The sequence below is a fragment of the Numenius arquata genome, chromosome 5, assembly GCF_964106895.1.
Source record: "Numenius arquata chromosome 5, bNumArq3.hap1.1, whole genome shotgun sequence".
NCBI classification, from domain to species: domain Eukaryota; kingdom Metazoa; phylum Chordata; class Aves; order Charadriiformes; family Scolopacidae; genus Numenius; species Numenius arquata.
In genome coordinates this window covers 52,437,027-52,454,714 of record NC_133580.1, presented here as the reverse complement: position 1 = coordinate 52,454,714, position 17,688 = coordinate 52,437,027, and the positions used below count along the sequence as shown (strand labels likewise).

At 42.6% G+C, this 17,688-nt stretch overlaps 1 protein-coding gene across 12 annotated transcripts in view; it reads left to right on the top strand.

Moving 5' to 3' along the window:
• The window catches only part of CTBP1 (C-terminal binding protein 1), a 251,197-nt gene that overhangs the window by 172,814 nt on the left and 60,695 nt on the right, over positions 1 to 17,688 (top strand). Inside the window, exon 1 of one of the 12 annotated variants that reach the window (XM_074147740.1) lies at positions 8,219 to 8,444. The exons of 6 other annotated variants lie outside the window; for them this stretch is intronic. In XM_074147740.1, coding sequence (XP_074003841.1) covers positions 8,405 to 8,444 — 40 coding nt within the window. In that variant the 5' untranslated portion in view covers positions 8,219 to 8,404. Of the gene's footprint in view, positions 1 to 8,218; positions 8,445 to 17,688 lie in introns of those variants that run through there. 5 more of the 12 variants (XM_074147741.1, XM_074147742.1, XM_074147747.1 and 2 more) reach the window with 5 other exon arrangements.

The window sequence follows — 17,688 nt, the reverse complement described above, 5'->3', positions numbered from 1 at the left end:
TGCTTCTGTCTTTACATTATACAGCAATACAAAGGGAGCTTTTTCAATATATAGAAAGTTACCGTCTCACTGTGTAGGTTGGCAGGTAAACTTTAGGATTTGAATATATCTTAAGTGTCTTGCACTGGGATAAGGATTTCTTGCAGTTTACTTTTCAGCCATTGAGATTTAAATCTTGAGAATGGGAAGTAAAAAGTTGCACAAGAGTGTTTTGGTTTAGTAAAAGGAAAAAAGGTGTACCTCCCAATAACTGCCTAGCAAATGTTTATTAGAAAAATATAAACAAACTAGGAGGGGTATAAAAATATTAGTATGAAATGTGTTTCTGTGGCCAATGGGGTTTGTGTTTTACTTGTGAAACCTTGCTAGTTTCTTTTTACTGTTCTAAAATCATCGACCATTTGCTGTTATGGATTTCCTAGCCTGTATATTGTTCCATAGGTTATAACTATGGAATTGATTTTCACTGCCTGTCTGTTTGCTACTGTTTTTCTCCACTGTAATTTTCCTGTTTTCTTAGAGTACAAAGGGCTGTTCATTGAGAGTATTATTTTTAATTTTTTAATATAGTTAATAGGATGCTTTTCTTATTTTGTTTACAAATTTCTGGATACGCTACCAATAAAATGAAATTAAAACAAGTTATAAAAAATGTAGTTAGAGCTTACGCTTGTTATTATAGTCCATTAAATTCTTTTGATAGTTATCTGTAGGTAGATTTTGTGATGTTTATACAAATGTGTTCAGGTTTTCGATGTGCACGTTTTCTGTCATTTGTTGTAGCTGCTGTGCAAAGTGCGAGTTACTGAAGGTATCTGAAGTGCTTGACCCATGGTGTACAGGTGCTGACTACTGCTATGGTGCAGCATGACCAGATTTTAATTGTACGTGGAAGGGATCAGGCAGGGAAGGGCAAGGCGCTGCCCTGGAGACGCTGTGTGGCTCAGGAGCTGGTGCGATGATTCATTAGAGGTCACTTCTTGCTCTCTAATGAACCATTCTCTTAGTGGTAGGTGACAGCGGGGTGCTGGTAGTGCAGTATTCCACCAGGGTACAAAGCAGTGCTCAGTTTGGAAGAGGATGAAATTCAAGACTGGTAACTTGCAATCACCCCAAGTAAATTTGACAAAGCAAGAGAGTTCGTTTCAATGTCATAAATGTATATAACCCCAGTGCGCGGTTGTGCTCAAGGTCCTTGGCACCAAATGGTCATTTTAATGTAACAAACATTGTTTTGCTTTTTGCATCCTTTAGCATCCTTGCTGGTTGTTGAGATTTGTGAGCCTCTCGTGAGAGAAAAGTCTCTAGACAAATGCTTAGTGAGATGTTACTTTGATTTCATAACCTTTTTTATCATTCCTGAGGGGGTCCTCAGTTTTGTGGTATGTGTTTCAAACAGGGAAGTACGATGTTCTCTGTGCCACCTAGTGAATGGATGAGGTTTCTAAGTTTGAATATAATTGTTTGGGAACTTTAAAATTATCTCTGGTAGAACTAGATATTTTTTTTTCTGGCTACTTGTTGTGCAACTGACAAAAATAAGATGCCAAGTGTATTATAAGGGAACTAAAGAGGAGGTAGAGGATAATAGAGCGTAAATCACATAGCAGCATAGAAACATTAACTTACTGCCAATCCAAATTGGTACGAACACACAGCATCTCCTAGAGATACCCCTGTTGCTGCTTTAGCATGGTGCCAGGCCCAAAATAATTAATCCCACTTCTGAGCAGATAATCCTCACTCATTTGGAGTAACACTGGCAAATCTGAACTGCATATGGCTTCAGAGCTAGAGCAGAGATCGAGCCTCCAGCCCGAGCATCTCTCTCCTTTCTTCTGGAAGTGGAATAGGCAGCGGCCTGCCCTTGAATCCGTGTAGGCGAATGTACCTCTTGTACGTCACTTCTGAATTGGATTTTCTGCATCCGTTGAGTTCCTCAGCAGATTGTCCTAGACTGAAGACCTACCCACAATAGCATGTTCACTCAGGACATCCACTGGTTTTGCTTAGGCCGCTGGATGGTTAATTATTCTCCTTATTACCAGTGAAATTACTACCACCAAACAGGTTATTGAATCTATCACAAACTTGCAGGTTTTTGATGCCTTCAGTTGGCTTTAGTATGTCTGTCTGTTTCTTTGCATACAGAATGCCGCATCACAAAGAGTATCTAATTTTCATTATAATTTTAAAGAGACAATCACATAACTATTCTGTATGGGTCTGAGCCTACTGCTCTTAATCGTCTGAAAAATAATACTTTGCTTCATAACCAGGCCCAGGCTGATTTAAAACTTGAGAAGTAAATTACTAGTCAGGAGTAAATGCAGAATGTTGTTATGCTGGTTCATTACGTTGAAATTATATTGCATTATAATTTTTAATGGCAATGTTAGTGTAATATATTCCAAATGCCTTCTTTAACACCGTGTGAGACAGCTGGATCGGTGGTCTCACTCACCGATTGAGGGGCTATCCACTGCCCACATAATTTTGTTAGTAACTAAAGTTAAACTTTTAAGAACCTCATTAGTAGTGGAGCCTGAGCACAGGATCTCTGCAATGTACACAGTCTGAATGAGCTCCAAGATTTCAGACAGGTGAGAAGGAGAAAACCTTCCCCTGGGTTACTAACCCACTTTTTGTTCTTTCATGTTAATTGGCTGTTCGTTCCTGGGAACACAGATTGTGCTGCTTCTCCTTTACCTCATCCAATGTCAAATCCCCAAAGAAGCCCTGCCAGCGCAGAAGGGAGCGAGCCATATGGGGCAGGTTGCAGTTGTTCCTTCAGGTCTGGATTTATTCCACTGTGAACAGATGGACAATGGCTGACATCCACTAATGGTTCTCGATAGGCTTCTTCTGTTGTTCATCTCTATCTTCTTTTTCTCTTCAGCCAGAACACAGACCTTCCTGGAAATGGTCTGTTAGCTCCTCCTGACTAGATGGAAAACGATACCTCTCATTTCACGATAACCAGAAAATGCAGAGGATTTAATTCCACCCTGGTTCTTGTGTTTTTAGCACTTGCATGAAGAGAGTGAGATCAAGAAGAAAATCCCTTAGTCACTTAATACAGATAACATCAGAGGAGAGAGGGGGTTTTGTGTTCACTGGTTTGAAGGGAATTTATTCTTCCATTCATTCAGCGCACTGCGAGCTTTTTCATTTTTCTATGGCTGTTATTTCCCGCATAGAGCTAGTATAGCCATTCCATTCTGAGAAAGGAGCGATGCATATTTGGCATTTCAAAAATGACTTTGAATGTTTGACACAGCTGAACTTCTTGTTCATTAAGTGGAACTTTAATCTACGACTTTGATCCTTCAGCAAACCTTCTTTTTAACAGGAGATGAAGGTCCTCTATTTTATTTCATGCTTGTGATGACCATAATTTCATAAAGATAAAGTGTTTCCCTTTTGTCAGTTATTCTTTTTTTCCATTTGCCCCTCAGAACCTGCTGAAAATGTTTCTCCAAAATGGCCTTCTCTTTCACATCAACCAGAAAGCATTAACTTCCTACAGCGGGAAGTTTCACACAGAGGAAGTTGTACATAAAAAAAAAAGCAGCTCTAATTAAAATTTGCAACTGCAAAATGAAAGTAGACTGATCTCTATGTGTGTGTTTTATAAACAAATGCTTTTCAGGATCTAAGCACAAGAATTAAGGAAAGATTTAAATGCAAAGTCTTCTTTGCAGATTCTAAATAAATTGTATTGACTTATTTTGATTACACATTTTAAAGACCTATTTTTAGGATAAAGTTTAAATGTAGGGCCTGCCTTATCCAACCATTCTTTTCTTCTGACATAAATCCCTTTTAGGATCTCCTAATAGCATCTGCAAGATTTACTGTTCACAAAAGTTAAGATATTCCCTTGAAATGTAACCTTACATTTTGATTAAAAAATGCACAAAGCTTTTAAAACGACAGCTTTAAAAACTGTTACAATGAATGACGCATGTTTGATAATGAAGCAAAAACATGCATGAAAAAGCCAGCATGCGCAGCTGTGACAAACTAAAAAAAATAATTAAGTACATAATCTCAGTATCTAGATGTAAGAATATTGTCAAACATTATTCACTTTAGAGAGCATTCAACATGTATCTTGGCTCGTTGCTGGTAGGATACAACAGTAAAACTTCCTCTTTCAGTATCTTCAAAGTCACATCTGCTAAAGATATCGTACCCTAATGTATCTAATTTGTGAAAGCCCAAGGTCATGCCCTTATGATTAGACATTCTGAGGGGAATAAAACTTCTACTTAAATTATACATATGGCTGTTAACAGATACACTTAAAACAATGTATTTACTCTTCAGCACATGTGCTCCTCCAGCTGACTCTTAAGAAGCCAAGAAACAGTTTGGGGGCTTTGAAAAATGCCATAATTCTTAGTGCAAAACACAGAAGACACTCAGCTGTGTAACATTACTGTTAAAAAAAAGGTCACAGTGACAGCAGTGCCAAAATGCTATAAGAAGATGCGGATTGTTACATTTTGTAGGAGATGGACTTATATTGTAGCTGTACAAGCCATAGACTGAAAAATGTGAAGCTGGCTGATGTTTGGTGACCCAGAAGCGAGCTGGAGAACATAGGAAGTAAAACGGATGGGGGCAGTGGAGGGTTTGACTGAAGTCAGCTGGTCTGCTCCTGGATTTTCTCATGTCCCATCTAAAATTAGGCCACCAAAAGCAATGTAGGAGAGGAGGACTGAACTGTGGGTGAAGGCAAGCTTGTTTTTCTTTAACAGAAAGAGCACTGCGGTGTGTACTGAAGGAGGACTTCAGTTGCTCTTGGGTTATGTCGTTTTCTTTTCCACCCTGAGATTCTTCATAGTTTATCCTCTAGAGCAGGTGCCTTGTGGCAGCTGTCGAAGAGCAGAGTGGAGAGACCTTTCGACTGGGGAGACAGGGTCAGATAACCTCTCTCCTTCAGCAGGTGCAAATCAGCTTTCTGCTATTGAAAGGAATACAGTTGGTCCAGTTACAATCAGCTGAGGATCCAGCTTTCTCTGGGTGCTTTCCCAGGGAACATGCATTTGTGATGTGTGTGTGCGCACACGTGCGCAGGCAGGGAAAAAAGTCCGGCATTACCTACAGTATGCGTATTTGTTAGGTCTGCGTACAATCAGAAAGGAAAAAGAGCAAGCATATGAATCCCTTCATGAAGTAGCGTAGAGAATACCAAACTGCAGTATTAATAACCTCCTGTTATTGAATACTCCATCTGTTCATCATGCCAACTTATCCTCACTTAGAGCACTCCCCTTGTCATAATATTTTGTACCACACTCCCCTCCCTCCTCGAAGCAGCAGTTCCAGTTTAGAACTAAACATTTGCCCAGTCATGTAACCCCACCAAGGAGATGGTCTCATTGCCTGTATCTGTTTATGTTTCTCTGTAAAAAAAAAAAAAAAAAAAAAAAAAGGCAACTAATTTCATTTCTGAATTTTCACTTTCCACTATTATTTTTTCCCAGAGATACTTCCATATCCATTTTGGTATTCACAGATACTGCATTTGCGGTTTAAGCTTGTTCTACCCCTAGTGCTCGTTCCTGCTGATACTTTGCCACATGGCAACTTAAATAGTGAAAGAAAATAATCGTTATTTTCTTTTTACAGCTTTGATATGTATATATTTTTATATGTGCTAACATCTATAAATGGCAATAAAGTGGTTAACCACTTTAAAGTGATTAAAACCAAATTTGTTTATTTATATGAACCCCACATGAGGCGCTTGGCTAGATGCTGCCCTAGTGATGCACAGTGAGAATCTAGAGAAACTGTTGTTTGATGATGTCTGAGACATCTCTACTGAGCCACAAAAGCCTTTCCCATGAATACAGGAAGAACATGAAGAAAGTCAGAGGCTGCATAAGCTTGTCCTGGGAGTTACCTCCCAATCCTGCTGGATAACCCCATGAAATGGACACTACCTGGAGAACGACGGGGAAAAATAAGTTATTAGGGAGCTGGAGCCAAGTTGCTGCAGACTTCCTATAAGCTAAAATCCTTTACTTGTGCCCTGAACGGACTCCTGAAATCCACACAACTTGAAGGCTGAAACCGCCCTTTATAACCTTTGGGTTCGTATATTTCACTCTCAAACAAAAACCAAAATCCCCCTAAAATCCCCAGGAAAAGCTACAGCCTGTGCATATAGAAGCACAGAAGAGATGATCTGCTCCTACTATCAAGCATGTCACTTACCAAACTGAATTACTAATGAACGCTGTCCAGGAGTCCCTGTAACTATTTGTATTAGCTACCTCCAATATACGCATCACCACGGGTATCTCAAGTATTGCAGGCCAACCCTGCAGAAACCAAAAAAAGCTCCAAAATCTTTGTGTCTGCTCCCCTCCCTTTCTGTGCTCAAGTTTTTAAAAATCAGCCCGGGTCAGTCCCGAGTTCAGTGGTGCCATCAGCAGAATTAACTCTCAGATCATCCTGCAAAAAAAAAAAAAACAACAATTAAAAAATGGTGTGAGAGGAGGTACTGAAACTCGGCCCGGAGAGCTTGGCTTGGAGGAAGGCAGTGGTGGCGGCAGGGGCAGGTGTAGGCCGAGCTGGCTCCCCCTCAGCCAGGGCACCCCAAACTCCTCTGGGGTGGTCGCACCTCGGCCCGGCTTGGCGGCCTGCTTGCCCTCGCCTCGCAGTCGGTAAGAGCTTTGCCCTTTCCCTGAGGAGAATCGGGCCCTGGTTTACCGCTGAGCTCACAAAATAGCGCTAATATCTTATCAGAGGTTGACCTGTCGTCCCCGGTATTCCCTCCCTCTTCCTCGGCCGTTCTCTGAGGGGGCGCGGGCCCCCCGGCATCTCTGAGGTGCTGCTGTGGCAGCGCGGGCTGTGGGGCCGGTTTGCGGTGTGACGGCTGACAGAAACCGAGCGTTTTATTGCTGGGGGAAAAAAGCAGAAAATACGGGGTTTTCGCTAGCTGGACTCGTCTGCGGGGAAGGGGAGGGAACGAGGGAACAGTCCCTGTCTGCCCCCGGCCGCGGATGAGGCGGCTGCGCGAGAAGGCGTAGAAGTTCCTCAGAGAGCGGTACGCGGAGCTCGCGGGGCTGGGGGGAGAAAGAGGCTGTAGCCATGGCGGCGCTGCGGGCCCCGCCACCCGTACCACTCCCTCAGCCGGGCGGGGCGGGGCGGGGCCGCCGTCAGCTGACCCCGCCGGCCGCGGGGGCGCCGCGCCAACTTTGGTTTTCGTCCGCCGCCGCCGTCAATGCTGCTTCGGCGGGGAGGCGAATGGCGGGCTGTCGGGGCGGGGTGGGGGTTAAGAGGGGACGCCGGGGTGTGGGCGCTGGCGGCAGCACCTGACTTTGACCCAAGTCTCAGTCGCGGTTCCGCTTTGGGCGGCGCAGAGGCAAAACGCTGAATTTTTGTTCGTCCCCCCGAGAGAGTGACGGGGACCCTCCCCCGTGCGGGAAGGGGGACACCCGGGAGCTGTGGCGGTGGTCCGGGGAGCGGGGGGTTCAATGAGAAGGAAGAGGCAGCCCCTTATTAATAAAGAGGGACAGAGGGTGAGGATCGAAGGGGGTCCGGCGCCGGTCGCCCCGCGCATTGGACTCCGTGGGAAGGTGCGGGGACATCCCCGACGGGGAAGACCATCGGTGTGTGGTCAGTTCGCTGCTTTCCCTCGACACCCGTCCCCGCGTTGGGCCAGGAGCGGGGAACGGGGGCTGCGAGAGCGGGTCCGGGCGGCGGGAGGTGCTGACCCGCGATTACACCCGCTGGGAGCAAAATTAAGAGTGTTCTCGGTGGTTTTTTAGTTGTTGGTTTTGTTTTTCTCTTCTTCCCTGTTAATTTCGGGAAGGAATTTTGCCCCTGTTAATCGGGGAAGAAGCCTAAGCCGAATGGCAGAAAAAATAATGAAACGCCGGAAGCGCCAGTGCTTTGGGGTGCCAGGGAGAGTGTCGAACGCCGCCAGCGTTAACTTTGTTGAAGTTTAAACGAAGCAAAACAACGCAAAAGAAGCTAGACCGGACCGTAAGAGCCGGTCGAGGTCTCGGCGCCCGCGTTGTGGCCCCACGTACAAAACGCCCGGCGGAGGGCGCGTAAGGCTTTGCGCCCGCCCCGCTCGCTTTCTGTCTTTGGTGCTTGCCTGGAACCAGGAGATTGAGTCGGGAGGGGGCGCGGAAGCCCCACCCGCGGTGGCGGCCGCTCCCCCCTCCCGGCGGCGGCGCGCGTGCGCGCGGCGGGGGCGCGCGGGCGGGCGGGCGGGCATGCGCGCGGGTGCGCGCCGGCGGCGCCTCACTTCAGGGGCGCCCAGGGAGTCGCCGCCATATGCCGCGGCGGCTCGTATGTTCGCTGCCGGCCCGGCCGTCGCGGAGCGGCGGTGCCCCCCCGGCCTCCTCCCCGCGGCCAGCCCGGACGTAGCGCTTCAATGGGCAGCTCTCACCTCCTAAACAAGGGCTTGCCTCTAGGTAACCCCGTCTCGCCTGGCGTCATGTCGCGTCGTGTCGCGCCGGCCTGGTCGCGGCGGTGGGGACCGGGGGTGGGGGGGTGGGAGTGTGTGTGTGTGTGTGTGAGGTGGGTTACGATCGGCCCCCGCGCTTTGTGTGCCCGTCACCGCCGCTCCCGGCCCCTCCGCGCAGCACCCCCGGCGGCGGGGAGCGGGGCTACCCTGACGGCCCCGCATCGCCGGCGCAACTTTGCCCGGTAGCAGGGGTTTTGAATAATAATAATAATAATAATAAAAAATAATAAAAAACTAGAAATAAAAATTAAGCGGGGGAAGGGGGAGCGAGGCGCAGCCAGGGGACTGGAGCTCGGCTGCGTGTATAATTAATCCTTAAATAATAATAATAAAAAAAAGTCAAACGTCTGTAAAACTGCGATCGGGAATGTGAATTTGGGTTTGGGGTGGTTTGTTTTTTTTTTTTTTTTTTTTTTTTCCCCCCCCCCGGTCCCGTTCGCTCTTGGGTTGAGCGGTGCCCGGGCTTTTAACTGCAGGGAAATGCTGGTAAAGTGCCACGGAGGGGGGAAAAAAGCCGTGCTGATATTTCAATAAACAGGAAGTTTAAAAGCGGTGTTTTATTGCTGTAAAAAGTGCTTGAGGCCTGGCTGTTGAAATGATTTTGCTAAATCTGCGGGCGGGTTGTGTATCTGAGAGGTAAGGCTCTTCTCTGTAAATTTGAATTTCTCTTTTTCTTTCTTCCCTCTTCCTTTTTTTTTTTTTTTCCCTTTTTTTAAACATGTGCTAGCAAATGCATTTATGGATTGCTGCTGGTTTTTAAGGTAACATGAATAATATGCATGGGGTGATGTTACAGATATGCCTCCAGAATTGCTTGGCATAAATTATCATGTTAATCTGAAGGTGATTTTTTTTTTTTTTTTTTTTCTTCCCCCAGACGTAAGGAGACAGAATGTCGATTCTGTTTATAAACATTATCATTTTGTAAGCAAATGATACTAAAAGATGGCTATAAAGCAGAGAATAAGCTTGTTTACCGTGTAGATACGAGTCAATCTGCTATGTTGCTTTGTTTTCCTCTAAAAAATTAAATTCAAAAGTCAGGATTCCACTCATAGTACTGATGTGGACAGAATAATGGCAGAAAACACTGTTATCCAAAAGGTGGTTTTCAGAATTTCAGCTGTTGTAACTTAAATGAAACAATTTAACGTCGCCTTATATTTTAATAACTGTTGTCCTTATCAGGAAGAATGTTTGCTTTTAGGCCATGATGGAGCAGCTAAAGATAATCATCCCTTTAGCCTCATTGAAAATAATGAGGCCTAATAAACTCAAGTGAATGTGTACTTTTTTTCCCAGTGAATTAAAATTAGCTATCATATTTGTGATATACATATATGTTTGGAGTGCATCACAATGATTCCTTCTCCTGGGTCTTAGAAGATGTAAATATTCTTATTTAGCATTTGAGCCCCCTGGCAAGTAGCCTGATGTCCTTATTCAAATATTTTAAATCTCATTATTGTATCCCACTAGGACAGGAACAAGAAAGTACTAAGAAAAATAAAATCTATATATAAATAATTTCAGTTGTAGATTGAAATCCTATTGAGTAACACTTTAAAAATATCTCCCTTGTAAACAAAAAGGGTTAAAAAAGCTCATTATAAAGTAGACCATGCTAGTAGAAAGATAATTGTCCAGTGTATCTCTTTGTTCTGTGTTCTTATCTGTTTTATCTATTTTTAGCTGTGTTGGTGAAGCAGGCATGTAAAATTAGCAGCCCAAACTGCTAACTTCAGTATATTTTATAACATTGCTCTTTATTGACCCCCAAAGGCAGCAAGATTTCAATGTTGGAAATCCTTAACATTTGACAAATAATATCTTCTTTGGTTTATTATTATGTCAGCCATCCCCAGAGTTAAGCTGGTGACAAAATATTTTGTCCACTTGCAGTTCACTAGTGTATTTCAAAGCAAAATGAAAGTAACGACCCCGTGCTCCCAACCTGCCACAGTTTTCCAGTCTGAACAAGAAATAGGTGTTTATGGGGTGGCTGCAATTCATAAAGAGATGACAGAAATTGACAGTTAAACTGTTCCTTCATTTTTGTCATTGTTAACGTGAAATAATACTTGGGATGTGAATGGAGTTCCTCTGTGGTTTTTTGGTGCCATTGAGAGCGTAAATTGGTGCAGAGTCAGTGGTGTGTTCTCTGGCCTTCTGTAAACACCACCTTCCAAAGCCCCCCCCCACTCTCCCCCCGCTCAGTAATGTAGATCCAGTATTTCTCTGTGAAGTGTTATTTCATTAGTGAATTGGTAAATAAAATAGTACTAGTGCTGAGAATCGCTGTAGTCACGCTCAGTAGAAGAATTTAGTCAATGAAACCACTCTTTTGAAATGAAACTACTACAGTCACCTTTGTGAATTTTTCAGTTCAGTGTTGTCATATGTAGTTAAGGAGTAGCTGGAGTATGCAGCTTTTGAGCATGCAGTATATACTATGTGTAAAAAGCTCATCATTGTAAATATTGTATGCGCTACGGTGCTTTATCATAATGTGGAGTTCCTGATAGCGTGACAAAACAAATTACAAGTGCCTTTATGTTTGTCAGTTTGGTTAGCTCTTGACTTGTCCTTCTGTATCATAAAGATAAATAGCATCTGCCCTTTGTTAAAAATACCCGATGCTTCAGTTTACTAATCTCTCTGTTTCTGAAAGTTATTGTTTTATTTACAATGTAAACAAAGCAGTTGCAGTACTTAGCCAAAAGTGTGATCCGAGAGATTAGGATTGGGCTGGCTACTGTTAAATGTTATCGTACAGATACAGTAGCGCACTTGCCAACATTTTGAAACGTAAAGTCAACCCCTCCTTATCAAGTAAGAACATCTACTGCAGATCCGTGACTAGGCTCTGGGTAGTCACTTTTGGGGAGAAAATTGACATTATCCCAAAGTACCTGCTCATGTGAATACCATAAGCATGAAAAAAAACCCAACCAACAAAAACCAAGAAACCCAAACTTATTTTACAAGTAAAAAGTTTGAACAGTGGCAAGTGTATGGAAGAGCACAGATTTAAATGTCTTTTAAGTAAAGATGCTGAGAAGCAACATGATCTTTAATTTGCTGATGTGAAATATAACACTCAAAACCAGGCAAATATTTTGGACTATAATCACGTACTCCCACTTTGGCTTTCCTTACCTACCATGCACGTGTAATAATTATGTTTCATGAAACTTATCTGGAGAGGTTGACTACTTGTGCGTTAGAGACCTGCCTTAAAGACTAATATTTAGGTTTTCGCCTCCCAAGCCAGCTGGGAACATTGATGAGGTGATACTCTCCAGCATGTGTCAAGCTTTCAAATCCCATAGCAGTTGGCAGTATAGCAACATAGCAGCCTCATCTGAGGCTCCCTAACCTTCTGCCCCCATAATTATTTATTTAGTGAGAGAGTAGAGATGGAGTTACGCTTTTAATACATGTCCTAAAATTTAAGGTGAGGATAAAAGTTGTAGTACATAGCCCTTTAGCCTTAGTTCCTCTGCCGCACATGCTTTCTCACTCCCAGGCAGCGTAGCAAGGGATTTACAGTTTGGGAAGACAGAAGTTCCCAACTGGGTTTTTGGGTCTCTTTCTCCTCTACTGCCTTGAGAGCAAAGATGATTCATTTGAATCTATGTATTGATGAGGAAAAGATAGCAAACATTCATTACAGAGAAATCTAAAATTAACATTTCCTGCTGAAATGTAACCCTTTGCTCCCTCATCAGTATTCCTCCAGGAAGACCAGAGAAGCGCACCAGTGTTTCCAGTTGTGGTGGGTGTTTTAGGATCTCTGAGCTGTGGTTATGATAGGATCTTTTCCAATGCACAGTAATCCTCAGCCCATCTCCCCAAACAATTGATGTGCTTGGAAGTGTTTCAGGAACAGCATCAAAGTGTTGGCTGTCTGAAACTGATGTACGACCTTATGTGGTGGTATTGTGGGGAGGAAGAAGCAGAGTCTGAAATTGTTTATGATGTGAAAAAGGGTGCTGTGAGTCCCTGGATTAGAATTTTTTAAGCACTCATGGGGCCCTGTCCTTTGATGTTCAGCTTTGGCTTGTTGGTTGATATGAGTGAAAACTTAAAATTGTTTTGGAACCCTACCAGAGACTTTTCCGGTTCCTCGAGGAATATGAGACAGTCCCCGGGCTCGTCTAATCTGTGCCGCCTCGTAGCCGCTGTCTGTGGCCAGGTCGGGGACAGGGAGTATCATGGAGCAGAGCATGCCTCAGCTGCACCCTCGGGCTCTGCCTGCCTCTGGCACCAGAGCCCAGGATGGAGCTGCCAGAGGGACGGCTGCCCGAACCAAGGTCTTTAGCTCTATGGGGGCCGCAACAGGAAGCGCCTTAAAAAAAAAAAAAGAAAAAAAACAGTAATGAAATAATAATATTTTTTTAAATAAGAAAAAAAAAAAGCTCACAGGGTAAAATTAAATTCCAAATAAAAAGAAATCACTCAAAAGAAACCTCTCCTGAAAAAATCTCTGTGTTAGATGAATAGGTTAATTATTTTTTGATGTGCAAAACATAGCATGTTTATATTTGCTGTAGTAGAGCAAGAATTTAATTTTTGAGGAAGGTGATTATAAATTAACTTGTCTCTTCTATGAAATATTTTTGTCATTTCATCTCAAACATATCACTTTTCCTGTATTATTATTCCATTTACTAATTACCTGGTTTATGTCTAATCAACATAATTGAAAATTGACATTGTTTGATTTTATTTTTTTTTCCTTTGAACTAAACGTTGATGTTGCTAAAGCGTGTTTCATGTTGGTATTTAGTTTGGACGGCTGTTGCTCATTTCCACATTTTCATCTTGTATTATACCTGCCTTTTTCAAGGGGCTCTTGGAGGAACTTCCTTGCCGTGTACCTGCCAGGGTAGTCAGCCAGAAGGGGCTCTCTACAGAAGGCAGAAAAAGCTGACCTCAGGGCCGGGGACAATTGTTCAGGGTAATTGTAAAGTTAAGGATTTTATTAATAGAAAGCTTTTTATTTCCATTACATATGAAGGCTTTGTAGCTCCAGTATTAAAACATGAGGTAATATGATTATATAATTTTGCTTTACGTTAGGTATTTTAAGGCATATTTTAATAGTTCTATTTACAGGTCAGTGGATGTCCCTTGTCTGTGCCCAAATCACTTTCAGCGAGTTGTGTCACCACCGGCAAAGTTACATAAGTCTGCAGTGAAAGTTGTTCACGCTTTCTGGCTCTGTATGTATGCCAGAACTCACCACGTTACCCCTCCTCTCCTCTTAGTCTTTTTAGGGGAGCTCTGATGCCAGCTCGCGAAAAAAGGGAAACATTTCTTACTTGACCTGAGTCACAATTCCAAATTCCTGTATGCAGTCCAAATTTCTTATTGTTGGGTGTGTGCTAATGGTCTTCCTGAACAGCCCCAATATTTTTTTGATAGATTCCATCTTTTGCTGTCGTACATGGACACACCCTGTGATAAGAGTGGTGAGAGGTCCGTCTCAGTGGGGTATGCTGGAAGCTTTGCAATTAATTCTCACGCTCCCATGCAGAACATGACAAGAGCGTAGCTGTTTTGCTGCCTTTTAAAGCAAGCGTTGCTTTTACCACCTTCTGTGCTCGGTTGACACGTGACCTTCAGAAGCGAGAAATGTCTGTACTTGGGAAACCACGATGGGCAGCCCGGTGTTATGCACGTTTACCTAAATGTGTCTGGTCTTGTGCAAAAGGATTGTGGGCCCTCATCCACCTTGGACAGTCAGAACAAAGTCTAACCGCAGGTACGGTAGATAGTGGTTTAGAAAAGCTGAGTACTAGTGGCAGCAAAAGAGAGTGGTCCTACTTTCTGTTTTGCTCATGTTGAAGCCTTGTAAAGCCAGGCTGACTGCTGTTGCTGCTGCCACATGGGGGATTGTCCCGCTCTCCCACGCTCCAAACATTATGAATAGGAATTAGCCCATGGCTGCCTTCTGATGGATCTCCCTGCTGCATTCCTGTCAAACTGTATTCCATTTCTATGGCCGGAGCGTACACCATATGCCATAAAGCCCTGTACCTGGCCGAGCAGAGGAATAGTCAATGTGCTGTCCTGCATCGTGCTTGCTCAGTGCACTGGGGAGCCAGAGCTCAGAAGAGAGCCAGAAGAGAAGCAGCACTGCAGGGTATTTTCGTCATCTTCTACTACATGTACATTTTTTCGCTCTGCAGAATGTCATCGTAGCCCCTGGGTGAGTCAGAAGTTGGGAGAATGAGCCGGAAAGGAGCTATACTAAGATGTGTGCTCTCCAGTCAGATTGGGCTGATCTGCAGGAGTATTTGGAGGAAGGGAGTGCAGCCCCAGGCAGCTGTTAGTCATAGGTATCGTCAGGGAGAGGTGCTGCTAGGGGCTGACAGACAGTAACGTCTTTGCCATTGGTGCAGATCCCAGTATCTTTAATTGCAGATTTTCTGTTGGCTTTTTTTACCATGAATATGGTAAATTCATGAATATGGCTATTTTTACCTGCATATGAATTTTCAGAATTAGCCCTCTATTTTAAGCCAAACTGTCCAAAATTACTGTTGCTTCTTGCATATTTGTGGCATGGCCCTCTCAATCCCCTAAAGAAAATGTATGGCTTAGCAGAAACTGTGGTGTGGAGCACTTCATCAAAATTCCCAGATGAGTCAAATTTCATTAGATGGTTGCAGCCAGTTTGTCTCTTGCTGAGTATGTAGCTTTAGTCTTTGCAGAGTCATGCAGGACAAAAGTGTTTGGCAGAGATAACCACAAGCCTGTCTCTAAACTCTTAAACTGATATTTAAATATTTTTTCTCTTTAATGTGTTGTACCAGATATGTTAAACTGTTTATTTTCAACCAGATAATGAGCGTTTTCACATTTGTGGTCTACCAACCGTCTTAATGCGTGTCTAGTGCTTCACTGAATAGTATTAATGTGTATCACAGCCTTTCTCATGTTGTTGATTTTCTCGTTCATATAATCAGCATTACTGAGAAGCGATCTTCAGTAATTCAGTGTTGTATGTGTACGTTCCCATGCTGCCTGGAACTGGCTAGCTAAGTCTCTATCTTAATATATACTATTTCTTGACTAAGACACATTATTAAGATACTGACCACAACCTCTACAGCATTTTAGGTTTTATTTTGTGTCCTTGCCAAATTCTCTCCTGTGTGCTAAAAGTCCACCTCTGCTAGTTGTGCTCCTTTCCTAGACTGCCTTGTGCCAGGATTACTGTCTTTCATTTCTGCTGCCAGCTTTTGGTGTGGAAAGTCTTGTTCCTTTTGATTTGTTTGCATTAGCTTTCAGGATCCTTTAAGATGAAAAAATGCAATATTAATTTTGAGTACCTCTATAAACCAGTTACTTGCACCTAAAGGACTTATTACTTTCACCCTCAATCAAGATTTGTAGTTAATACTGCAGTCACGTTATTCCTTGGTTCCGCCAAATTTTCGTTGATTTTTCAGCTCCTGCACGACTGTCAAAGCCTATTTGAATTGTGTTGAATTTGTAGATAGTTCTTAATGTGGAGTCTTTTCTTGTTATTCTAAAGCTAAAGTGGCTTCCTACATCTGGTCTGCTTGAGATTCGTGGTCAGCAATTTAGCCACCAAACCACTACTCCTTTGTGAACTTTGAACTCAGTGCAACCGGACAGCAAATTTTTATTTTTCATTTTTACAAGTAAAAGCAACGTCTAAGAAAATAACCTTTTATCTGTGTAGAGCTGGATGTATTTTAGCCACGCCAGTCTAGATAAAAAGAATGTCTTGCATTTTTTAAAAGCTTGTGGGAGGAGGCTCACAATAGAGGCTCCATTGTACTGTTAGTACTGAGCGTACAGGAAATCACAAATTAGCTATGACGAGAGTATTGCAGGGGAGTTTTAAGTTTACTTAATTCCCATAGTATTGTATGGTTTTGAAAGGGTTTCACAATACATTGCCTTTCGGGTTTGGTTGTATATGTTGTTTGTATTTGGCAGTTCTCTGTTCAAGGCTTTCTCTTACCGTGTCTTTGTTCAAAAGATTTCATGTTTTGAATCCTTGAATCCGGATGACTTTCCTTCTTACTGTAAATGCGGAGGCATACAAATACACTTGGTATTTATCTCATGACCACCCTGCAGCCATCTAAAATTTAAATCTAGCATTATGTATTCAGCAGTGAGAACTATATCCTTAGAGCAAGCAATAAACAAGGATTTTAAGTAGGAATTTGGAGAACAGTAAGCTGCAGGCACAACTTTTCCTTTCCTAGCAGATTTTAATCCCGCAGGATGTTGAGTTACTCAGCTTCCAGTTGATATCAAGGGGAATTGGAGTGGATTTACGAATCCATGGGATCCTGGGTGCATCCTACAAACTAAGCTCAAGTTATTACAGGATAACCCTTTTGTTAAAATTTTGTCCAAAGATTGGTTTGGCTCAGTACCTGCAGTTGAGGAACAAGTTCTGTCACTTAGTTGAAAGAACTAGGGTTATGAGGACTCTCCAGAATCATGAATCTTATTTCCTTAGTCCTGTGAATAAAGAAAGTACCAAATAGTATCTTACATTGAGTTAGTAATTTAGAACCTGAAGAACTGTGAATATTGCAATTTTGCATTTGTTTTCCTAACTTCACTAGCATCTTCTCTCTGGACTTGTTTTTAAGCCTGTTAAATTGTGTTAGTGATTTTTTTTCCTGAGCTTTATGGCTTTGTTTTTAAAAAAAAAAAAAACATTAAAAAAATCTGTTAAAAAAATACAGAAATCAAAAATATTTTCTTATACCCAGAAACAGTCAAAGGGAAAAAAAAACCCAACACAAAATTGAAAAGAAAGTTTGGGTTTTTTGACTGTCCTGGGGATACTTATAGAAATGATGAATTTTTCAAAGTGTGGTTTACGTGATTCTCATGGCTATTGAAATGCCCTAAAGGTTTATTGGCAGGAGGGGATTTTTTGTGCAGGAAAAAAGGGATCTCAAAAATAAGCAATTTCTCTCTTAGATTTTCAAAGAGAATTAGTAAAAATTAGTTTTCGTTTTAGAAGACTAATTCTAAAGAGAACATCAAACAGTGAATTATCTTTACAAATAGAAAATAACCTCATCTGTTCTATCTAAGATTTCTTTGATCACAAAAGTGCGTGGTAAAAGCAGCAGTCCATGAATAAGCCATATGATACCTGGGAAACTGCTCACATTTAATTA